At 54.1% G+C, this 25181-nt stretch overlaps 3 protein-coding genes across 3 annotated transcripts; all 3 read right to left on the reverse strand.

Annotated features, from left to right (window-relative positions):
- Nucleotides 1-264: 264 nt before the first annotated feature.
- On the reverse strand, nt 265-1836 carry PG986_009150 (uncharacterized protein; the record flags this gene model as incomplete). The annotated part of the gene is made up of 2 exons (XM_066845372.1): nt 265-740; nt 804-1836. 2 exons carry the CDS (start codon nt 1834-1836, stop codon nt 265-267), a joined length of 1509 nt encoding a protein of 502 aa, XP_066697770.1.
- A 10516-nt stretch (nt 1837-12352) lies between these two features.
- On the reverse strand, nt 12353-20005 carry PG986_009151 (serine/threonine protein kinase; the record flags this gene model as incomplete). Its single annotated transcript, XM_066845373.1, has 1 exon — nt 12353-20005. The coding sequence occupies one exon, from the start codon at nt 20003-20005 to the stop codon at nt 12353-12355; it is 7653 nt and encodes a 2550-aa protein (XP_066697771.1).
- Nucleotides 20006-22092: 2087 nt separating this feature from the next.
- On the reverse strand, nt 22093-23996 carry PG986_009152 (udp-galactopyranose mutase; the record flags this gene model as incomplete). Its single annotated transcript, XM_066845374.1, has 6 exons — nt 22093-22692; nt 22748-23173; nt 23229-23579; nt 23644-23750; nt 23802-23845; nt 23986-23996. 6 exons carry the CDS (start codon nt 23994-23996, stop codon nt 22093-22095), a joined length of 1539 nt encoding a protein of 512 aa, XP_066697772.1.
- Nucleotides 23997-25181: the final 1185 nt, after the last annotated feature.

Genomic DNA, 25181 nt, shown 5'->3' on the forward strand with positions numbered 1-25181 from the left:
TCAGCCGCCCTGAAGCCAAGCCAGGCTCGGCGACAACGACACGCCTGTCTGCCTTTGCTGTGTGAGCCCCGAGGCAATGGCGAGACTTGGAGTCTGGCTGGCTGTCTCGTTCGTCATATGGCTCCGAAAGTATGAAATCGCGTCTTTCATGTGGTGTTCATAGGACATTATCGTAAGGCTCGTGGCATAAATTTGATGGCTTCCCGCCTGTAGCCGCCAGGAAACAAAAGCTCCGTAGTCGTCCATATCCTCCTCTTCTCCTTGTTAATCGTGTTCTCGGTCGCCGTCGCGTAGAGATGCTGATCCTGCGGCTCCACCTCGCGGTCGTTCTTCCGATGAAACCGGAGATTGCCTTCGCTCCTCCCCTGGTGGATGGTTCCTCATATCCGACATGGCGTAACGGGGCGACGGCTGATCCGACAGTAGACTCGAGACTGAATGTGTGCCGCGGGGCTGCATGGAGCTGCCTTCTGCCGCTCCAACCTCCCGTGGTGTGCCCAGTCCGGGAGACATGGCCCTTCCTGGACCAAAACTGTCCCCTCGGCCGCGTGTCGACCTATAGGCAGAGATGTCACTTCTCTGACGCGAATGCCCACGGCGCCGACCAGGAGGCGGGTTGCCCAGCGTGGAAGGACCACCTGACTGGTTGAACGGCGGTGATCGACATCGCATTTGAGCGCCTGGCCCTTGGGCTGTCGGTGGCGGCGGCCCCGTGGCCTTTCGTTTGCGCGGCGAATCCACTAGTACGAATAGCGAAATTAGCCATACCGACACTCACGGGCTGGGCTGGGTTTTAAACGAACCGGAAGGGGTTGCAGGCTGGTTTGAACCTGCTTGCGAGGTTGGCGGTTGCCAGTGGTGGAAATATATAGAGGGAGACTGCGTTTCCTGCTGCTGCGGGGCTGCTTGTTGCTGAGCGAGAGAATGCGTAGCGTGCGATGGGACCCCAGAAGGTCCGCCCATGGCCTCGCCTGTAGTCAGCCGGGGAAGAGACCCGCCCAACGAACGCCCGCCGGGGCCGCCCACCATGGACATTGTATGGGCTCTGGCTCTTGTGGGAGAACCTGGGCCTTGGTATGGCACAAAACCACCCTGCGGACCAGGACCAGATCCTGGCGTTGACGGAACACCCACGGGGCCAGCATAGGGGACATACTGATGTGACTGAGAATCTCGTCGGTGCTCGGGCGAAATTTGTCCTTGGGCCGGTAGGAGTTGCTGAGGCTGCGAGTGCTGAGGAACCAGGTATTGTTGCGCCCATTCCAAGGCGGCTTGGGGTAGTACTCCCCCACTCATCCCCGCAAACACCACGGGTACCATGGGCGGCGGGATGCCCCTATCCAAAGACGTCCGAAGCATATCGTGCTCCAACCTCCGTTGCTCCAAACGCAACGTTTCCTGTCGCGTCTTTTCTTCCTCTTGCCGCCTCCTCTCCTCTTCCGTTTTGGCCATAAGCCAGCTCCTCATGGACTCGTCTGCGCCGGGGCCTTGGCCTTGCCACTGAGGCGGTGCAGGCAACGTACCCAGCATTTGGCTTTGAGCAGGAGGAGGTGGACCCTGAGAATGCAAAGATGGCACCGGGGCCTGGGGATGGCCTGGCCCCGGTGGCGGCGCCGGCTGGGCGATGGTCATGGCTGCCGGCAAAGGCAGTCCGCGATGCGGGGCCGACATCCCTTTGAAAGACGGACTGGCCTTACGAGTGAACGCAGACGACGGTTTTTGAGAAGTCTCCTGGATAGTCAAGGGGGGCGATGGTCGGGATGTCGAGGGCGGTGTTGGAAGATCATGGACGGTATGGTAGCCGTGATATATTGGCTGTTTGAGTGTGAGCATCATCGTAACCAAAGACTAGTCTACCAACAGAGCATGAATGCACAAAGGAAAGGCCAAAAATAAACAAGGTAAAACGAGCGGAACCAAGCCAAGTAAGTAACGTGGTGGGCAAGGCAGAAAAACAAGAAGTCGGGAGCTCAATAAGAAGAACGGGGGAGGTGAAGAGGACATGGATAGGAGCTAATAACCTTTAGAGATATAATAAGCTGGAGAGGACGGCCAGCTTAGAAGAATAAGAAAAGGAAGCAAGCGGGGCTTATGACTGTTTTGGGTAACAAAGCCCAGCCTCATCTGATCGTCGGTGTCGCACACATATGGCAGGCAATATTGGCAGATTATTAGTTTGGGGGCATAGGGTGAGGATGGTGCCTATGCGGGTGCGTAGGTAGCAAGTAGTATCTTGGGACACAGCAGACTAAAGGGACCGGCGTGAAGGTGACGGTCGAGCAGCCGACTAATAGGATGTAACTGAACAGGGCCCGGGGGAGGCAAGATACATCGAACGGCCTCAGCGAGCGAGCCAGAAAACAAAACAAAACGGGACGGTAATTTGTCTGATGAGATGGATGGGCTGCGAGTGTATGACACGCTGCGACCAATTTAGGCAATGCCCGAAGAGGAAAGTCGACAGAGGGCGCTCTGCCAATGTGGAGTAGCTGATGAGCCTGGCCTATTTTGTTTTGGGGGATGGGGTTAATGAACAATATATATCCAGGAACACTTGACATACACAGGCGCAGTCCCAGTCCGTGTGCAGATTGCAGCAGGCCGGGTAGTTAGTCGGAGAAATGGTAGCCGTAGTAGTACTAAGAGCAGCAGCAGCAGTAGTAATCGACGATCAGGATTGGTTGCTCGGTTGGTAGGTAGGATAGGGTAAGGGCAAACAGATGGTGGTAGTAGTAGTCGTCGTCGTCGTCGTCAGAGTGGCAGAGGATAGAGAGAGACAATGGAAGGGAACACGCTACATCAGGTATGTAGGCTAGTCCAACGGCTTTTGATTTAGTCGTGCCTTACGGGGGGGGAGAGGAGAGCAGATCCGAACAAGACGACCAGAGGTGGATGGGCAGCGTTTCCCAAGAGAGCGTGGCTAAGACAGATTTAAGCGTGCTTGATATAACGGCGTGTGAATGGTCTGTCCATCGGGACGTAACGACTGTTTGGCGAGGCGCTAGGGCGAGCAGACAGGCGAATAGCGTGCAAGCGAGAGAAGAGAAGGGGAAACGGGGGAAGAGATTCGTTGCAGCGAGTGGTAGGAGAGAAAAAGTGTGGCTCGAGAAGCGCAGTCAGTCTGGTCTGTGGACTCCGGGGACAACCTGGACCATGGTAGGGAGAGACAGAGACGACCGACAGAGACGACCGACAGATAGACGAAGCTCCGCGATGGGGCCTTTGGGACTTTGGAGCTTTGGGGCCTAGGGAGCTGCTGCTGCTAGGGGGCAAGAGACAAGAGACTTGGAAGAGTCAAGAGGGGCCAGGTTAGCAACTTTTGCTTTTGCACGCCACTGCAATGACGGACAAGGCTGTTGATAGCTTAATCTGGGAGCTGTGTGGGCATTGCGAGCACTTGTGAGCACTGGGGGGACTTGGGGAGGGGTGTGTCTGTGTCTGTGTCAATCCAGTCCGCCCATCCCTGAAAAAAAGGTGAGGTCGACTTACATATGGTGTATGATGGCCTGCAGTTTGGGTCAGGGTTCCGGGATGTAAAACTGCTCGACTTCTCCATTGATTGTGTCCCATGGTCACAGCTTGCTCGACCTTGGGACCGTCAAAGTGGGAAGGTCCCCATTTTTCCTGCTCGCTCTTGCCTACTAACGACCAATGTACTTTCAGCACCTGCCTGCGGCTGCGTCGACGGTACGTATTGCGTAGTGGCATGGAGAGCGAGAGCGCGTCTCTTCCCCCCTCCTCCTTTCGCTTCGGGCCAAGTTACATGCGTTGTCGTGATATAAATAAACCCACTTGAGCGAGATTGACCTGACTGACTGCTCTGACGGGAGGGCAACGGCCGAATAGTCTGGTCTCAAATAAGTGAACGCAAATATAAATGTGGGTTTTTTTTAGTATACCTACCCAGTGCACTCGAGGTAAAAGAAGACCTCAAGCTAAGAATGGTAGGTACATGTAAATATATATATATATATATAACTACATAAAAAAAAGCCAGTCCCAATAGACGGGAATGTCTATATCTCAACGGTAAACAAAACACCACATCCGATCGTGAAGCCCCATATCATACGGCCATATGCTTGGTCAATAGTTCTATGGAAATATGTATCAACATCAATATACGCGTCTACAGCTGTGTCGTGTGGACAAACATGGGCGGGGCTCACGTCGGACAGGCAAGGGATTGATCTGATCTGGGTGGGAGTAAGCTAGAGCACGGCTAGGTTAGCCTGCATAGTCCAGTTATCTATCCCAAGAACCAGAAAACGTCTGATGCCTACATACCTACATAAATAAGCAGTACTTGTAGTGCCGCCATCACTCGACAGCTTGAGGGCACACTCCGTTTTGCGGGACAGGGCAGCCTCTCGTGCCCAATGCTGCCGGTATGCCAAGCGTGTATCAGTCTTCACTCTTGCTCCACAATCCTGACTTTTTTTCGTTGACTTCAGAATCGAAATGCCTCAACACTAGAACAGATGGAAAGACCGTTCGTTGCACCGCCTCCTCCCTCCTATCTACAACCTGTATCCGACTGTTGATATGCAGTGAGAGTGGACTTGGTGGAGGGTGAAGGTGGGTACATAAGCAAGTCCGTGGGCATGTGTCCGTAACCGGTCGCTCGCTTGGCGGGGCTGGCAGCTCGCGAGTTGCATGTAAGCATGGCCCTTTTCCTCTCTTCGTCTTGTGCCTGTCCGCCTGTTCTTTGCAAGACTGCATGTACACATACAAGTACCTGCCTACTTCTTATGCATTCATTCTGAAGCGAAGACATGGCTCAAGGTTCCGGCGGCGCGTCTTCTTCTTCCCCAGGGCAACGGGTGTTGTGGTCGACCGCTCCCCAATTACCAAGTGGTATACGAAGACGAGAAGCTACTTACCGGGGTGCTCCATGCGTGCCCGTTTACGTACATAACGATACTTCATTGTTGATTCGTAGCTCGCAGCTGTATGGTGCAGACTTGCAGATGCCCAGTCGGTGCCGGGAAGCGTACGGTGGTTCAACTTATCTCGCAGGCCTCGACAGGGTTGCAACATACGAGGTCCAGGAAGCGTCCGAATAGACTTGTAGGCCATGCCTGCCAGCGCGCTGCCAAACTCCAGATCCGGATTGGGAATCATGGGACGGAGCTTATTTACTGTGTTGACGCAAAAGTTTCGTATGAAAAAACAAGCTCGGGACCGATCAGCAGATGCTCCTCCCACCCCGTATAACCCGGCTCCTGATACATGTGTATCCCTTCTTGCCCAGCTCAGTCCAGTCTACACCCTCCCCCTTGAATTATTGTTAAATGGTGGATATCGTTTCGCACTTCGGATGAAGTACTTGCAGGTCAAAAATGTGTAGGAGGTACATTGACGTCGTGGCCGAAACATAAAAATCGACAAAATACTACACCAAACCGACGTTCGCAACGATTATACGTTTCACCCCACACGTATCGAGGACGCATAAAATACACACACAAGGGCCCTTGCAAACGGTATAGGCAACGACAATAATTCAAGGGGTAGGGTGTAGTCGTCTAGTCCAGCGATGGGTGTAGCAGCGACGACAAGGTGAGCCGTGCCAGATTGAGAGCTTGGCCTAGCTCTATACAGGACAGCCAGGATTGGGGTAATAATGAAGGACCTGGGCAGTAATAGCTCGGCAGTTATAGACCATGAACCCCAGTGCAACTCAGAGGGCGGGTGTTTTACCAGGAACGACCCCCCTGCCAGGCTGGCTGGCTGGCATGCCGGCCTCTCGGTTTTTTTTTTTTTTTTTTTTTTCACCAGGGCAGCCGAGCTTGCGATTCCATGCCAGAAGCCACCAGACAGCAGTCGGAATTCAGTGGCAGGGGGGTGGTACAGGCCGCGTACAGTACAGTACACACGTATGCAGCAAGGAATATAGTATAGAAAACAGGGTTGGGATGATCAGCTGTGCAACATGTAGTAGTAACAGAAACCCATTCCGGGAAATTTCTTCGTCGTTGAGAAAGGAGAATGACGCGCTCCCTATCGCTCTTTTCTTCTCCTGCTGCTGCGGATGAGGGGCAAGGAGGGGCTCTGGATGGGTGCTTGCAGCAGAGGAGAGGCCGGCCAGACAAGACCTGTGCTGGGCGCTGGGTGTGTGGTGCAGGGAGGGTAGGCACTGGCTTGGCTGTACTGAGGGTACATACATAATGTACGTCTGGTCGTGGCCGTACATACCGACCTACCTCCTACCTACCTACCTACCTGAGCTCCTTAGCATTTTGCATGGGATTATATGCGCGCAAGCAGCAACATCCTAATACGAAGGGGCAGGAAGAGGAAGTGGGCAAAAAAAGGAAGAAGTCCACTTTTCAGGTCAATTTGCCAGAGAGCCCGGAGCCCGGAGCTCCAGAACGCATCCCACCGTCGCATTGAGGCTCAATCTGCGACACGTTGCTAACGTCCGTCCCGCTCTCAAGACCTTCCTCCTTCCAGCCTTCGCGCTAGGCTGCACTGGCAACGCATTCCTGCCAGCTGCGATATTTACTTACTTGCGTCCAAATGGACCTTCCAGAAACCGATAACAGAAACCAAAAACATGCAATGAATACCTCCTACCCGAGCATGTCGGACGCAGCACAGAATCGGTCAACTGTCTCGCGTCCTTTTCTTCTTCTTTTTTTTGTTCTCTTCTGGTTGGGTTCCCTCCTCACATTCTTGAATTTTGACTCAGGCCTCCAAGGTTCACGTGCGTTTACGACATTGATGCGATTCGGTTGGGCTACATACGTGCCCTCCAAGAGTCCGCGGGCGCTGGGCTGGGCAAATAAACAATGTATCCCGGTACCTTTGCATGCACGCTTCGGGCCTCACTGTCGCTCTTGTGGTGCCATGGCTATATTAAATGTCCGTGGCTTTGGGACCAAGGCCTCACTGTGTGTCGACTCTGCACTCAACTGTCATTTTGTCATATTCCACCACAAGCAGATGGCCCCACTGCCAAGGATACCGGCCCAGCAGAGGACGTTGACTTGACAAGACACCGGACTAACCAATTCACTACCTACATACATATCAACGGCCACCAAACCAAATCGTCTTATTATTGCATTTGGGTCGTTTATTCGACTATCATGCGAGCATTGGCAGCGCGCGGCTCGTTTCGTACTTCGACCTGATTAGTCCGGACGGAGTCTTGTCAATGGCACTTCTGCTCGGACGTGATACGAGACCAATGGATCTCCTGGATTCACCCTACATGCCGGACACGCTTGGTGTTAGACGCCGTGTAGTGGAGAAGGCCTCGAGGTCTCATAAAACTCACGGCGCACAAATTGAGGATAGCTACATGGCAGTGTTGCGTGGAAAGACGAAGGTCCGTCGCAGCAGCCTCCGCCACGAGCTCGCGTGCCGCGGTCAGCCACCCACCCGACGCGCTTCGGACCGGACGTTGAGGCCACGAGACGAAACTACTCGTTCGTCTGAACCCATCGCATGGCATTAATCACGGAGGAGTTCGGGGGCTTGTCAGAAGAAAAGAGATTGGATTGTGTTGAAAAAGGCGCCAGGCCCTTTACCTTGCCGGCAGGGTTTGGACGCGAACGAATGCAAGCGTACAATAGGAGCCAGAGAAATGGAGGTACATGTAGGTTCCTCTCTGCGTAGGCTAACCTGTGTAGGACTATCTCAAAAGGGAAGATCGGACGATTTTGAGCCAATCACGGCCTCTCGAACACAAGCCCGATCATTGGTGATACTCGATTCGTCTGGTGCAACGTACTGCACTTGTACTAGCATGCTCCGGGCTCAGGTTGACAGCACTTCGCACCAACTTTATTATTGCCCTCGACCATTGCATTGCTGCTACCATCACTACCATCACAGCCCTCAGGTCAGGTCAAGTCGGGTCAGATTAGAACAGAACAGAACAGAACAGAACAGAGCAGAGCAGATTGGCCGTCGCTTATGATCACGTACACACGGCATGTACAGTACAGTGTAGGCAGCGTCCTCTGATCCGAACACCGCCTAAACTTCCCGAATCTTAGCTGATACTGGCAAATGGCCTTCCAAGGTTACATATCTTGCTTTTTGTGCCGGGCCAATCATCAAGTGTGGCTCTGGCGCTCTCTCACCTTTCCTCCCCATCTCTTTTTTTGTGGCTTAACCTTCTTGTTCAGCTGCAACTTGGACAGTTGCCTAATGCAGAAATTGGCGGGGCCTCAGTGGGCACTCTGAAACGTTCATCCCATCTGGGGCTCGTCTGATGGGGGGGGAGTAAGCTGGGAAGCTGGGAGGCAGCTCGAGAGGGAGCGGGGGGTCACGCCGAAAGAGAAAGGAGAAAAAGAAGAAAGAAAGAAAAAAGTCAAGCCGCCCGCCTACGTCTACGCCAACGCCCAGAACCATGTTCAGGAGTTTACCTGCGATTCCCCGGCTAAGGCCACCCTGCCACCGACCCTGGGCCAGTGATTAGTGCAACTTGGCACGGTGCGAGTGCGTCCAGCTGTGGGGTCATCTACCAAACATCAGATGAACTGAGTTGATGGCTTGACCGAGTTCGAACCACCGGCAGACCGCGGGACATCAGCCACGCAAAAGGCCATGCGGCTCTCGCTGGGCAACATGATGAGTCGGATGTGTAGCTGTGACGTTGGCGATATCTCTCTCCCCCAAGCATGCTGGCCGCGAGGCAAACAATTCTGACCTTATTAGAACGGACTTCCGACAAACTCTAATGCAAGGCCCAATTGCAACCCGCCGAGGATTGCATATGGAAGCCCGTCTTAGCACGATAGTTTGGCTCGGATGACGGCATGGATATGAAAGAATGAGGGTGATTTCCTAGATCGTCGTGACTTTACCACGCACTGCAAGGTTCTGCCCTCTGCCGATGCCCACAGAATCTGTCAGCTATCGCATCAGACGAATCAGCCTGGCCAAACTTCTCCTGGCCAACTTCTTCAGCTTAGGGCAAAGAGAACGCGGGCCAACACGGCTGGCTGGTGCTGGTGTTAGTCAATATCTTGTTATGGCGAGATGCATTCAACATGATCCCAATGCGGAGCCGGTATTGCATTTCAAGCCACCACTGCTTGCCACAGTCGCCTTCTCCGCGCAGAAGTAACGACACGGCACCACTTGAAAAGCGACGAATGCAGCGCCGCGGCCAGCTGGCTGTTTGGCCTCGCTACTTTAGCCTCGAAGCTGCATCCGCACGCGCACTCCCCAACCGTCCAATAGCCTGCTCTGCTTCAGTAGCGCTGTAGGGCAAAGAATGGTTTGACGGATGGCTGGGACGGGAAACCGTGGCACTCGTCCGATAGCAAGCTCGCTGGTGTGTGGCACTAAGGCAAGTAGGTCGATCCTACTGCCCAGTCCCACACGCCGTCGACTACCTCTTCTCTTTTCTCTTTTCTCATCCCTCTTCCAACTGCTTTTTCTGCCTCTTCTCCATTGCCTGCAGCTCAGCGATGCGGTAGCACTGGAAGCACGGTAGTAGGCTGTAGGCTAGGCAGGCAGGGACTTTGGATGGCTGAGATGGTCGTTTCAGATGCTCCGCTAACTGCATCCGTAGCGACCAATCAGACGTACAGCAAGCGTTATAACCGGTAAACGAGCGGGTTTGGGAGTGTGGCCCAAGAAATGGCTGCTCGGCTCGCTTTCCGTCCCTGGCTGGCTGGGTGCGCTGTGGGGGGGGAGTAGGTAGTGTACGCCGGCGCTGTACATGACTGGTGGACTATTCCTCTCTGACGAAGGCTGGGCTGAGTGAGTACACAGCATAATACCAGCCATGACAACCACCTGCACAGCGTGCATTCCCGTCAGGCTCGCCAGGCTTCCCACTACAGTAACCCGAGGTTCCTGCCCCTTCTCTTTCCCTTCCCTTCCCTTCCCTTCTCATGAACCAAACCCTACCTAGCTCTTCCGGATGCGTCCCCCATGTGGCCCTAAGCCCAAGAGCTTGCTTCTTTCTGATAAGCGCCGCCCAAGCTGCCCTGGTAATCCCCTCGTGGTCCACTTCGGAATGTCCTTTTTACTACCCTGCCGGGGCTTCTTGGATCAAGCCCCTGCTCCTGCCATAAGCTAACTTGGACCGTCTTGGCCGATCCTACGAACCCTCTGCAAGATACAGCTCTCCCTGGCCCCGCTGATGCTTTTGCGGCTCTTAGCCTCAAGCCATATACATCACTACTTATTCACGGTGTGTAGCTGAGAGTGGAGGGAGGAGATGAAAAGGGGAACGACATCACATATCCCTGACACACTGTCGAGAAAGAGTGCAACCTCTTGATCTGACACAAGCAAGCCACGCCCGATCCTATTGCGTGGCGCCGCCCCCCCGTTTGTCAACGCCAAACTGCCAGCCAGGCGTCAAGATTCAGCTCCGACTCTCCATTCTTGTTGGAGTGCCATGGGGATAGGACACTCAGCCTCCTGGCCGCGTTTGGCGCTTCAGCTCGCCCTCGTCGAGGACCCCCCCCCGTTCTTCTTTAGGCTTCATGCCAAAGGGTCGTCGGTGTACCATGACGAAATGCACTGCTTGACTGCCGACAGCCACGCGCCGATCCGGACGTTATCACTGGGTGATATACCTGTCCGCTCCTATGAGTATGAGTTGTTCGAAACATGCATGGCATATGCATGCATTCTCTGCTGCTGACCACAGCGGTTTCCGTTCCAGTATGGGGCAGCTGATGACTCGCCTTGGCAGCAGTGGCACGGGTGCGAGTTCTCGACGACGACCTCTTTCTTGTGTAAGTGAACGGACCAGATTCCTGGTTCGGAGAGAAACGAGTCATTTCCGTCCCTTTTCAACCTCATCAGCCACTACGCTGGGCTGCACGATCGGCCGCAAGTGGCACGCGGGCCTTCTCCAGACAGGTTGCCCCATGCAACCTCGTTGTGCGCTTACCGTCCCGTGCCGTCTCTCCCCCAATAGCGTGCCGCGGGCAAACCTCCTCTGTCTCCATCTGAGGTGGGCAGAGGAGAGACTATGTATATTCTGCAGTGCGGAGAACTGCTGGATGCGCGCTCTCTCAACGCAGGGGTGATCGCTAGTGGCATATAACCGCTCTGAGTAGCCCTGTCGAAAGCAAGGAAGACTGTCGAGGTGCAAGAGCTTGGTCGAGGCCTCAAATGACTTGTCATATTATAATTTAACGATGCTCTTCAGCCCGCGCCTCGCCCGCGCGACCGTTGCGGGACATGGCGTGTTCAAGGTTGGATGTACGATCCGCATATTCCCACCATTGACCGGTGTGTATTGTCAGCGCCAGTGCGGCCACCATGGGTGAGACAAAGCTCTATGCAACTGGAGCGACGAGAAGATGCCACAGCGAACTCTTACCGAGGACGAGAACGCAAGTTGTATGGGTGATTTGACTCTATTGCCGCCATTGTTCTTAAAATAAACCGACTTGCCAGTGGCCGACGCCGGAGTCGGACTGTCGGTTATTGTTGTTGTTGTTGTCGCTGATCAGAAAGGATACCAATCGTGCCGCGCGCCTCGTCCTCCCAAGTCGCTGTCGCCTGGGCCGTTTATCCGTTCTTATCTCCACTCGTTTCTTCTGGGGCTTGCCGCCTACATGTAATTGTGTGGGCAGTCGAGGAAGCCGGTTGGTGGCCCCGAGTTAAGCAAGTCCCGGGGACTGCGCGTATCGGAACCTGGGGCAAGCGTAAGAGAAAGAACACGAAGGGATGAATACGAGTGTCTCTGTTTGGGTGTCGTGACACAATCAATACTCAAGTGCATGCATACACGTACACATACAAGTATGTGCCACGGCAGGAGATGTCGATATTAATATAGCAATACTTTTTAATACTGTCATGATCATGTCCATTTTATGCCCGTTAGAGTTGGTAGATATCTACAGCTCTCTCTCTACACTTCCACTTCCCTCATGGAACCACTCACTCCCTCTCCTCTTTCTCCCGCTCACTCATTCCTACTCTCCGCTCATCCCCCCCTCTTTCTTCGCTTGCCTCAAGTCGCAATCAAGCACAAAAACAGTCACTATGCAGTAATCGAAAATGCAAACACCGAGTAACACCCAATCAACACACGCACAAACACACGCGCAATATGCAATGCTAACCCCCCTTTGTAACAACAGTCTATCCCCAAAGCATCAGAATCAGACTCAGACTCAGAGAACCCTGCCCTCCCCCTCCGGCTGGTAGTAGTAGTAGTGTTGGCGGTGATAGTAGCAGCAGGGTCTAGCGCCGTGTCAAAATACTGCAAAGGCGACCACCCATCTCAAACCTAGCATCGCTCTAAGCGCGTGATAGATTTCGTAACATCGTGATATAACATAGCCCCCCCCAAAAGTGCGGATCTACCTAGTTCCTACAAACAAACATTTCCATCCCTGTGCTTCTATGCTGCTGTTCAGCTCCCTCCTTTCGAGAAGAAGCTTCGGCTCCCAAGACTGCTCAAGCTCGCCAAGCTGGCACGACGCCCGTCGTCTTGAGACACCGCGCCCTCCTTATCTTGAATTGCCGCTTGCTCCAGCGAAGTAACGCTTGATCTTTGCGTCTTCTTCAGAACAGCTTTTGGTTTCTCCTGCTTCTCCTGTTTATCCTGCTTCTCCAGCTTGTCCAGCTTCTCCTTGTCTATGACTTCACTATTGTGGCGGCTCTTGGTCAGCTTCCGAGGCTGGCGCTTGGCATCTTTTGGTGCTGGTGCTGCTGTTGGAGCTGCAGGAGCTGCAGGAGCTGCAGGAGCTATTGATGCTGCCGGTGCTACAGGAGCTATTGGTGCAGGTGTTGCTGAGCCAGGAGTTTCGATGATGGAGCTCGAATCGGAGACGGAGCCCGGTTTTATGCTCTCATTGGATGGCTGGCTGGGAGGTTGCTTGGGCCGAAGAGCCAACTGGCTTGTTTGCGCTGGCACCAGAGATACCGCGGAGCCATTCATGTCCGAGGTGGACATGATGGGCGGACTGGGCGCGGGCTGGTTGTCATAATAACTTCCTCCTCCCGCTTGTTCTATCAGGGGCGGTGTCGGAGGCATGGGGGAAATTCTCGATGGCGCCAACGGTGGGAGTACCTGACCAGTAATGTAAGTATCCAACTTCCTCCTAAGCAGATCAGCCTTGACAGGTTTGGCCAGGTAATCATTCATCCCCGCGGCCAGGCATTTTTCTCTATCGCCCTGGATCGCGGAAGCTGTCATGGCGATGACCAACACCTTCCTCACGATTTCTATGTCATCCCTTCGCAGAAGCTTAGTGGCTTCATAGCCGTCCAGAATAGGCATTTGAACATCCATGAGAACGACGTGGTAAGGGTTGCCCGACTTGGCTTGCTCCCGTAGGCCCTCGACCGCCTTGAGACCGTTTTCGTACGCATCCACTTTGGTATAACCCAGTTTGCGGACATATTGGATGGCTATCCTCTGGTTGATGAGGTTGTCCTCGGCAATGCATACTCGTATCTCATCCTTGGGGATCCGGGTCAGGTCCATGAAAGGATTGGGGGGTGGGTTCGTGCTGTTCTTGGTCGTTTTCTGAGGCTTGTCGATGATCTGTGGCATGTGGATAGTTTGTGCATCGCCAGCAGAGACTTCTGGCTTCGCCTTGTCAAAAGTGACGCTGAACCAGACCGTCGTGCCAATGTTTTCCTCGCTTTCCAGTTCGATCCTTCCCTTCATCATGGTTTCGATAAGCGACTTGCAAATGCTGAGACCCAGGCCACTGCCGCCGTACTTTCTGGCGGTGCTAGCATCTGCTTGGCTGAATGGCTGGAACAACTTGATCAACTGCTCGCGAGGAATTCCAATGCCAGTGTCCCGGACCCAGAAGGTCAGCGTCGCGTTCTCGGCTGTTTCGGAATCGATCCTGGCCCCTATTGTGACAGCCCCGTCTTCCGTGAACTTGAGACTGTTGGAGATCAGGTTGCCAAGCACCTGGTGCAGGCGGATCGGATCTCCATATATGAGCATCGGGGGAAGGTTGATGTCCTGGATTATCTTCACGTTCTTCTTCGATGTCTTCTCTCGGTTACTGTACGAGGCAGCTCGGACGACTTCCTTGACCATCTCCTCAGGATGGAACGCAACGATGTATAATTTCATCTTGTCCGCTTCAATCTTGGAGAAGTCGAGGATATCATTGATGACGGCGAGGAGCAGGTCCGCCGAGACTCGGATAGAGTCGGCCATCTCGAGCTGTTCTCTGTTGAGGTTGCTGTCTCTGAGAAGCTCCGAGTTGCCGATAACGCCGTTCAGTGGTGTACGCAGCTCGTGAGAAACGTTGGCCAGGAATATCGATTTGGCCTTGGCAGCCTCCTCGGCTATCTTGACGTTCCTTAATGCTTTCGCTTCGGCATGCTTTGCCTTGGTCTCGGCTTCCAAAGCTTGCGCAAGAGCCTGCTTCTGAACCTCGACCATGCCTACGTTCTCGGCAGACACCTTCTCTATCGCTTTCATCGACAGCGCGTTTGAATAACTGATGCCGATCTGGTTGACTAGCAACTGCAACACTGTCACGTTCCTGTCGGTGAATGCACCAGGCTCCCCCTCGAGGTAGAGAACACCGAGCAGGGGCTTCGAACCATGGCAGATGGGGATCGCGATGACAGCCTTGCTGAGTGGGTTCCTCTGTAGCCACATCTCACTCACGTTGCCGAATCTCTCATCCTTGATGAGATCTGGAATGAAAACCGCCTCCCGGAAGCGTGTGCAGTACAGTACAACGTTCTCGGCAACAAGAGAAGTGCCTGCTAACGGTCTTGGAGGCATATGTGCAGCAGCCCCTTTGTCGGGCTCGCCACTGGCGGCAACACACCAGGCCTCTTCCTCGGCCTCTTCGTCCTGTACGACAATGGCAGCTTGCGTAGCGGATCCACCGCAGGTCTGCAAGATGACATCGCACATAGTTCTCAGTAGTGTATCGACCTGCAATACGGATGAGATGACCTGCGAAGACATCAGGATTGCGTGCAGGTCAATCATGTCCAATGTAGGAAGCCCGACACCAGATTCAGGCTGTACCGAACCCCGCCAGGCAGCCATTCGGGTCTCTCTCGACTCGGCAATGGTGGCTTGCTGTGACCTCTGGACATCGTCGTCTTCAGGGTAAGCCACGGATGCGGTGTCGCCCGCAAAGTCCGTCTGCACACCGGCCTCGACAGTTCTCATGTTCTGCGTAGGTCCGTAAAGAAGCAGAGCATGCTCCTCCTCGATACGGCGTGCAATGCCGATAGCACCCAGCTGTTGCCATAGGCCAACCGATTCCCGCAGCACAGCTCGGGCCGATCTCCTGGCGGACTGTCGAATAAAAAAGCCGGCCATCAGGAAATTCCCCAGAGCTTCTTCAAAAGTGAAGTTGTGCTCAGATGCGTGGTCGAGTCCAGTCTCGTACAGACGCATTGCTTCTCCGTGATCCCGGGAGAGCTCGGCGATCAAGGCATCCATGTATCTTGACCAGGCTAGATAGTTTACATCGGACACTATCTGCCAGTCCTTGATCTGTTTGTTGTACTCTTGCAGCAAGGCCATGGTGTCCTGGACTTCCTTTTGCAAGTCTTCGGCCTTGTTGCGTGGATCGGCAAGCTTTTGGAACAAGAGGCCAGTTAATGAGAGGCTGTAGAACAGGAGTACAACCCGAGTGTTCCGGCCAGACCAGAGGAGATGTATTTTCGCAATGCACCTTCGTCCGATCTCACAGGCCTGCTCGTAGTGACCGTACAGATACATGGGAATGATCTCGTTTGCTTCGTATAGTAGCAAGGACCTGCCGTCATCCCTAGCGGCACTGCTCAACCAGTCCTTGTAGCCTGTGGAGGAGTGCTGCGGGTCGGACATTACCTCCAGAGGCTTTGTGGTCTGCGTTTTACCTGCCATCGCACGGCAAGTCTGCCTGACAGATATGAGCATCGGGCCACCCCGAGTGTCCAGATGCCACCCGGAGATCTCTTCACAGCAGTATTGACAGATTGCTTCAAGGTCTGCATAATTCTCGCTGGCGTACAACCGGGTTTGCGCAGAGTACCCGAAGCTGAGAATGACAGATAACCGGTCGCCGGCAGCGGCAGCAAACTCAATTGCTTGCTCCAACTGACTGACTGTAACGCCAATAGGGATACGAACGTGGGCTACCAGGTTAGTGTATATCATGTATCCACGCGCCGATGAAAACGGATCTCTCAGGCGGTCTAGCAGCTCCATGCTTTGGCTGCCCAGCTCGGCCGCAAACCCCACCATGTTGAAGCGTGTCAAGGCTATGGTAGCAACATATAGGAAGGCTGTTGCGGACTGCGGGTAATAGCCCTCATTTAGGTGTAGCCGCAGCATCGTCAAAGTGAGGTTGTAGAAGCTAAGGCTGTCGCTCCACCAGGCTGCAGTGCAGGCGTCTGCAAGTATGGCCCCGACTGACACAAGCTGAGGGTCACTGCTTGCGGAGTTCAGGAGCTCCATGCGGTCCGTAGACGCGACTTGAGTTGATAGCCTCATGAACTCTGCGTCGAGCGACTCGAATGTCACACTTGGGCCATCGTCAAAATCGACCTGTAGTTGCTCGAGACTGCTCTTCAGTATGCTCAGCGCGGTGTGCGAGTCACCGTTCTGGGCCGAGATTCGCGATTGTATGAGCCAAGCTGATGCCTTGTCCCCTGCGGTTCTCGCGTGGTGGAAGATCGTGTCCAGGAAGCGATGGGCAGTAGTGTTCTGCCCCATATAGACGTAACACTCTGCTGCGCGCAGATATAGTTGCAGCGTCTCCTCGTACTCAACGTCGTCTTGGGTCTCATCCCAGGGATCTGTTTCTTGCAAGAGCTCAATGGCGCTGGAGAAGTACTTGGCAGCGGTTGGCCGAGCGCCATTTTCGACTGCAACCGACGCGCGTTCAGTCAGATATTTCCGGTATGGTTTTCGAGATTTCACTCTGGCCTTAATCTCGGACAGGGCTTCACATATGTGCGATGCGGTGCTGTCCCGTGACCTTATGCCGGAGTATAACGACTCCTTCATCAAGGTCTGTGCGATATGGAAATGCATGTTGCTCTTGTTGCACTCACGCAGACAAGAAGCCGCCTGGATGTACCGGTCGTGAGTAAATCGGAACCGGTCGTCAGTTTCGCCTTGAACAATGATGTATGCTGCGATGGCTGCTTGTAGCCCAGCAACTGCTTCTTCTTTCGTGTATCTTGTGTGAAGCTCGGAACCCTCAGCGCACATGCAGTCAACCGTGTTTGAATCAAGATCAAGAAGTGTGCAGATAAGCTGGAACGAGAACGAGGTTCCAACTAAAGAGGCCCAGGCGAGCAATGACCGAGAGGCTGGAGGTAGCTCACTCAGTCTACGGGTCACGAAGTCAGTGTCTAGAAGGTCGTAGTCATGCTCGCTCTTGAACTGGTCGAATAGCTTATTCAGATCATATAGCCAACGATTTTCCTTGTATTCGTACCATATGCACTTCGAGCGATAAGCGGCACCAAGCATTTCGCGCATGTAGAAAGGGTTCCCCTGGGTTTTGGCCTGGATGACGATTGCTAATGGCTCGATCTCAGGGATGGGCCTGCATAGTGTCGATGCGACATAATGCTGGATTTCAGATTCGATCAGCGGCTCCAAGACAATTCGAGTGATGCGGGGTCCGTTGGCTTTAGGATGTTCTTCGGAGTCAGACGGTTGTAAGACCTTCATAACCTCTTCGGCAGTAATCTCCTCCGGCCTGTAGGTCACGATAACCACCATCTTCAGCCTTGCCCCGATCATCTGCGTGATGAGTTCTAGACTCTCATCATCGCTATAATGCAGGTCATCCAATACGAAGCAGATGAAATGGTATGTGGTAAAAATCCGGAGTATATCTAGGAACGTGTTCATTAGACGAATGGTCTTCGTGGAGGCACCAGAACGAAGAAACTCCTGAGAGGTCTGGGACGGGACCCGTGGACTTCTTGCTTGGGCGCCGGGGGAGCTCCCAGGAGATGAACCACGCCTCCGAATAGTAGCTCGGATGTTGTCGTTCTTGGAAGGGCTTTGTGCCGCAGAAGCCGACCGTTGGACCATGGTTTCGGCAGGACCGAACAGATGCTCTGGTAGGCCAAGCAGTTTGTGAAGCATGGGCCAAATGGGGCGGACATACTCCTTCAGGGCCATGTGAAGTGGCGTCTCGGTGTTCCTTTCCACAAACACTTGCCTGAAAAGAGACGAAACCAGCTTGAGCAGTGGCCCAAAAGCGGTTCTCCTGGCTGTGTCGAATTTAGAAGTGGCACAGTAGCCCCTTCGTTTGGCATCTGTAAGCACTTGCTGCGCGAGCGTTGATTTGCCGAGACCTCCGGCTCCTTCAATGACGACCACCTCGCAATGGCCTCTCCTTCGGAATTTTGTCGAGCCAAGCTGGCGGGAGAGCGAGCAGTTGCTCTCGATACCACTATGCCTTGTTTGCCTTTCGCCGAAGCTATCTGTGAGACTCTTCGTTTCAAAAGATACGGACTGGTGCCGTTCCCAGGCTCGGGTTATTCTTGGGGCGCCGGATGAATGGCCCGACGAGGCGGTTTCTCCAGATATCGTGGGGGTTTCATTGCCATTCAGCAGAGTATTGAAGCCCGTTCTCGAGATTCTTGTGTCCGCCGAGAGCGTCTGGTTTGTGAACGAGCCACTTCTGCGATTCGGGCCGCCTTCAACAGAGCTTGCGCCCTCACTTGAGCCATCAGCAGCGTCTAGGAAATCGTTTGACAGGGCCGAACCGTCAGAGAATCTATTACTAGCAGTGACAGAGCTCTGATGTGTTCTGGCCACCCGCTCGATAACTTTGATCATGGTCTGCCTCTCCCTTGAGCGGCCGATCATGTTTGTGGGCAGCATGAAAAAGGAACTAACATCTCGCGATGCTATGTTCCAAGACCTCAGAGCAAGATTATCTCCCCTGGACAGGTGCTCCTTGACCATTTGAAAATCGAACCGCAAACCACTAACGGAATGATAGCGATCATGGATATTCTTAGCCGTGCATTTCTGTATGATCCGGCCAAGCACATCGGGCGCATCTAGTCGTGTGGTAGACACGAGGGGTATCCGTTTGCCCAATACAGACTGTATTATATCCAGTGGCGTGGGCGCATTGAAGACCGGCTGTTGCGTGAGGAGTTGCCAAAAGAGGATACCTATCGAGTATATATCGGTTCGGGTATCGGGCTCAGCCGGCATACGGCCCGTTTGCTCCGGGCTGATGTACACCAACTTGTGCTTCGCCCCTAGCTCTTTGGATAGAGTAGACCAGCCGGTGCTGGTGAGGCCATGCTCGAACGTCCGCAGCCCCGAGCCGAAGCCAGTTAATTTGACTTGGTTTTCCTCGATGTTGTAATGAAAAGTGTCGCCCCGTATCTCGCCATGTATCATGCCATGCCGGTGGTGGAGGATCTCTAAACACTGGGTGGCGCCAATGGCAAAGTCGAGGAAATGTTGCAGGCTGATGGGCTCGTCCAGGTTGAAATGCTCACGCCGATCAGCTTCCCATCTATCTTCTACCCTTTTGGCATAGTAGTACGCCGGTCCTAGGTCCATCACCTCCGACAAGTAGTTGGGACCGGGTGATTCGTAGATGGCGACCACAATGGGCCCACGGTCGCTTGGCTGCGGGGGCAGCCTGATCAAATCTATCGGTTTCACGATATGGTCTCCGTTCGGGTCGGAGGTAGCAATGAGGTTCTTGCAGGTGTGGAAGACCCGTTCCTCTCGCAAGACATGGTAGGAAACACGCGCGACTACCGGCTGCTCTTCGAGATTGGAAAGGTCGGGGCCCGAGGCGTTCGGGGTGGACGCTGACGATTTATCGCTGCCAGCTTCGTCCTGGGGAGCCGGGCTCGTAGAGGAGCGTCCGGCGTAAGTAGGAGGGCTCGTGACATATTGAGAGGGGGTCGTCGCTGTCGAGTAGGGCGACACGAAGCGTGTGCCGGCGACGTGCCAGTTATCATATGTCGAGTGGACGAGATCGGGCGACTCCCAGGAGTAGCCAGCGATCTGGCCCAGACGCTCCAGGATGCGCGCTGGCGGATCGAGCTGGTCGTCTATCACGACCACAGAGCCGCCGTCCATGGCGACGTCTAAGGGATCATAGGCCAGGCAGACTAAAGTAGCAGCAGGTCGAGCGTTCAGGTCTGTCCGTCTTGAAGGAGCGAGATGTGGTGTTGGGGAACGCGGGTGTGGCGCTCATGGGTTCGTCGGTTACTGGACATAGCAGGGACTCTTTTTCTTCTTTTCCTTTTTGTCCCCTTCCTCGGTTCTCGACGAATATGGCAACCGCAAAAGCCAAAGGGTCCAAAAGTGAGCAGTGACCGCCCTTGTGGAGATGGAAATGGTGAGTAAGTACAAGTGAGTTAAGTAAAGTGCGCGAAGGGCGTCAATGTTGGTCGCGCTGGGGGGGGTGCGGGCAGCCCAGCAGGCAAAAAGTGGGCTAGAGCTATGCTAGAGGTTCAATTAGGTGCTTTGCGTTGCTTTGCTTTGCTCTGGCTTGGTGTGCTGTGTGCTGTGTGTGCTGTGTGCACAGAACAGAAAGCTGCGCTTCAGGGCCTTTCTGTAACGGTCGGTTGCCGAAGAGGACGGAGAAGATGTCGGCAGCGATACCCAAGTAGGGCAGGTAGGGATTGGGAAACAAGACAGCCTATGTACGGTATGTACGTACGTACGTGCAGTGCAAGCAAGGCCCGGACTACTCGGCCTCGCTCTATCTCTTTCTTCTTCTTTTTCTTCGTCAAGGGACCCCGACTGCCAATACTCTCTCTGCTTGCTGGTTTGCTGCTCGTGGTCGTGGGTGGGAGAAGGACTCAAGACGAAGGGCAACAAATTAAATTCGGATAATCCCTTGTCTGCGCTTCTCTTCGGGCTGCCATAGTGGATAGCCAGTGGGTAAGCCGGATGGGGTATCCAGAAGTATCCCCTACCTAACCTCGCAAATTCAAGTGTTTCTTCCTTGTTTCCTGCCGTCTATTCCAGTGCCATCTACAAGTCGAACGCTTGCAGCAAGCCAGAGAGCCCCCTTCGCGGCATCCTGTCCTCTGCACCCATGGCAAATGCCGAGAGTGCGCAAATTTCAACCCGGCCCCCTCGTCCTCTCCGCCCCTCTGCCCCTCGGGAAGATAGCAGAGGTCACGACAAGGGGGGGCAAGGCCAAGGGAACAAGCTTATGTAGCAGTAGGCCTACAGCACTGACGTATGATGTAAGAGACGCCCCATCCGTGGCACATGGCTTCCGAGGGGGCCCTGGTCAACACACACGTCGACTTTCTCCTTGGCTGTGTACGGATAGGTATGGAGTATGGGCATGAGCCCGAAAACCGTCCACAACACTCGATATCTACAGAATGAGGTGTATTATATCCATGCTCCAGGCGGGGAGCCTTCCCGACGACAGCTTACGCTAAAGGGCAAAGGCTCGATCCTTAGCACTTCGACAACTTATTAGCACATGGGCTATGACTACGGTGCTACATATTGTACATGCCTTACCACCACCCACCTGCTACATGCTACCCTTACCACTACGACTACAGGTCACTCCCACGCACACTACGAGACATCAATCAGGTCGGGCCAATCTATTCCTGTTCCAGCATAATTGGTGTGCATTAGTCCAATGAAATAGTCGGTCAAGGACCCCCAAAAATCCAGCGAATAACGGCCGACTACCTAGGTAACTACCTAGGTATGCAGGAATAGGAGATTACTCAAGGCAACTAACTGCAGGTGTTTGCTCTGCTAATACATCAATGTTTCAAACATGGATGCCAATTTGTGCAGTCCATCATCGTGCGCAGGATGGACGCTGCTCGTGACTATACCAATCCATCCTGTAAAGGGCTCACTAGTCAACACGCAGTCATCCGGTGCCATAAAATCATCAAATTTCGCTCTAGTCTATAGGCTCCATAGCGATACACCTACCCTCCCATTCCCTCGGGATTGCCTGTTTTGTTTTAGCCAAGCACGCCCGCGAGACCCCCAGCCCGGTCCCTTTCAAATAGCATCTCGTCAAATCTCGTAGCAGGTATATTCTCCCGAAAACTCCGGCTGCCATGCTTCGTCGTATCTAAGGAAGAAACGAAGCCCATATCAAATGCTTCCAACGCAAATGCAAATATACCATAGAATATTCCCGGCAACTCTACTTGATTTGCTCAAACACTCTATTTAGGGTGCGAGGGCAGACCGGCCTTCTTCGCGGCGATGGGGCCCTGGTTGAGACGGCGCTCGCCGTTCTGGCGGCCGTTGACGAAGTCAGGGTAGTTGAGAGTAAGCTCGACGGCGCCGTTCAGGATGTGATCGGCGGCCTCCACACCGAGCATGAACGAATGGTCCTGGTTACCGACTTCGTATCGCCAGCTGCCGAATCGGCCACGGGAGTAGATGTCCATATCCTGGAGCTTGGGGAGAAGCTCCTTGAGGACGCCCTCACGCTCCAGGGCAGGGGTAGGGTAACCGTGGTCGAACTTGCGGTGGTAGGTGGAGACGATCTCGTCCTCAGGCTTGATCATCTCGGTGTTGATCAGACCCTGGATACAGTCGCGGAGAAGGTTGGCCTCATCCACAGGCTTCTTGGTCGACTGAGAGACCTCGAGCATGATGGACCAGTAGGGACCCTCCTTGGCCTCAGTGCTCTGAGGCTTGCTGCCGTCAGCCAGCTGCTGGGTGGCGAGCTTGACGTCTTTCTGGGGCTGGTTGTAGGGAGAGTAGTTGGAGAAAATGGTGGCACGGTAGAAGGGACAGTTGTCCTCGGGGAAGTAGAGCTGTTGGCATGTCAGTATCCCGTTCTTGGAGTAGTCATGAAATGCATTGACTTACCCAGCACTTGTCGCCAATGCGCTCAGGGCGCTCGCCTCGCAGACCAACACCAATGACGTGGGTAGACGAGTAGTACAGGCCCTTGCTGAGATCGACCAGCTCCTTGTTGTCCATGGCCTCAACCAGGTGGTCAACAGCCATGGTGGAAACCAGCTTCTCGTAGCCGATGGTAGTACCATCGGCCATGGTGACCTGCTTCTTGGCAGCGTTCACCTTTGAAACGGCGCCCTTCTTGCCGAAACGCTTGTTCTCGTTGGGGAGAGTGTCGGCAACAGCGATCCAGATACCACCAGTGCCATCGCGAGCAGGGAACTTGAAAGTGGCGTTGGGGCCCCAGTTTCCAGCAACCTTGTTCAGGATGACGTTCTTGGTGACAGTCTTGACATCAGGGGCAGCAACACGCTCACCAAGCCAAGCGGCTTGCATCTGTCATGTTCTGTGAGAAGATACCCGGCGAATCTCAGGGTCGGGGGAAACTTACGTCGGTGGTGGGAACGGCCCAGACCTTGTAGTTGTATGGCCTCATGAAGATGTTGGCAATGCCCTCACCAGTCATGCGGATGATCCACTCGTCAAAGTTCTTGGGCTTGGTGTTGGCAACACGGCACTCGAGGGCGGAATCGATGAGGCCGTTCATGCAGACAACCTGGTCCTCCTTGGGCAGCATGGAGATGTTGTTCTGGAAGGGGTAAGGGACCCAGAGACCCTTGTAGCGGACGTAGGAGATACGCTGGTGAGTGTACCAGTCATCCTCCTTGGGCAGGGCCTCGTCGATGCAGTCGTCGAAGTACTTGTAGTGGGAGAAGATAACGTGACCGCCAACATCGTACAGCTGCAGAACGAATTGTCATTAGCTGCGGTGCTCTCGAGCTCTTCGGAAATGGTAGTAGACTTACGAAACCCTCGGGGGTGACATCTGTGGAGGCAAGACCTCCGGCCTTCTCGCTCGAGTCGACAATCAACCAAGAGGCGCCCTGGACCTGGTGCAGACGCTTCGCAGCACCTGAGATGGGTTAGCTCGCTGAAATGGCTTCGCAGTCGATCGTGTACTCACCGAGACCGGTAGGGCCCGCGCCAATAACGAGAACATCGACGTTGCTGTTCAGCGGTTGTCAGTACGGGAATTCAGTGCAGTCGGGGAGCTAGCTGGCGTATGGCATGCAGGCAGGTAAAGACAGCGCCATTGGGAACAATAGCAGGCGCCAATGGGTGAAGCAGCAGCTCGAGGATGTACTTACATGTCAGCCATTTTGCTTTCTTCTTTCAGTTCTGTGGTGGTGACTGGGGATGCGAGGAGGTTCTCGAGTTCTTGGGACAGGAGAAGTCTGGAGGGAAAGTTGTGAATTCGGACGGTGAGGAGGAAGCGGTATTAGAATAAAACAAACGACCCCACCCCTACCAGGATTTCCCAAGCAGTTAGTTAGTTCACATTCTTATAGATCATGTACCGGTTTGTTTACTTCTCGGGTCTATTGAACGTTGCGACTTGAGGGAGGTGGCAGGTAGCGCTCGGAAAAGGTACCTGGGCCGGGGGGTCGATAGTCGGCCTACCCCTCATGCCCTCCCACTTCAGCTTGCGCAAGGGGATGTACCATTCCCTGCCCAGTACTCGAGTCGCGGGGTCGATCCAGGGCGATCAAGCCAACAAATCAACTCACTTTTTCTCCTACACCGCACCTACAAAGGTCAAGCTATCTCGTTGCACCTCCTCCAATGAGTTAAGCGAGTCCCCCTCGTCTGCATTCTGGGCTCTGGACTCTCTGCACCTCGCTCTCGAAAAGAACACCCCGTCACTTCGTCCAAATAGGGGGGGCTATTCTGGGGGGGGCCTATACTGGGGACAAAGGCCGCCCATCATGGAAAAAAAGAGGACCTAGTTCGAAGCGCAGATCTCGGGAGGGTTGCACCAGGAGCCGTCGCTCACTTCCCAATTCATTATCTTGTTCGCCCCCCCTTTTTGGATGCGTGATGCGCGCGTCGCGGAGGGGAGGCAGACTGGCAGAGAGCACTGGGCGGCCGCGGCGGCGACGGGCAAGCTTGCTTCTGAAAGCTTAGAGATGACTTGGCGACAAGCTTAGCTACACACACACACACACACACACACACACGGAAACATGGACCATTTGATTGATACCGGCTTCTTAGATGTGCGAGTAGGTCGGTAGAAGGTTGCGGTGGCATGCTGCGAGACCGAGCTCTATCGCACACAACGCGCATCTACGTTCGACAATCCTATTTCATCATCGTTTCCACAGCAGCCGCGACAGTCCACGACAGTCGACCTTATACCCTTGCATTTCAATTTTGTGTGAAATGAAGCAATATCCACCGCCCGCATCTGTCACGTATTTCTCACATGTCCGAGCTTGGCGTTCCTGTTTCATCCTTCCACGAGAGGTTTAGATCCCAGATGCTGTGCACACCCCAAGCTGCC

This window comes from Apiospora aurea (assembly GCF_038362705.1).
Source record: "Apiospora aurea strain CBS 24483 chromosome Unknown utg000006l_segment0_segment0, whole genome shotgun sequence".
Taxonomy (NCBI): Eukaryota; Fungi; Ascomycota; class Sordariomycetes; order Amphisphaeriales; family Apiosporaceae; genus Apiospora; species Apiospora aurea.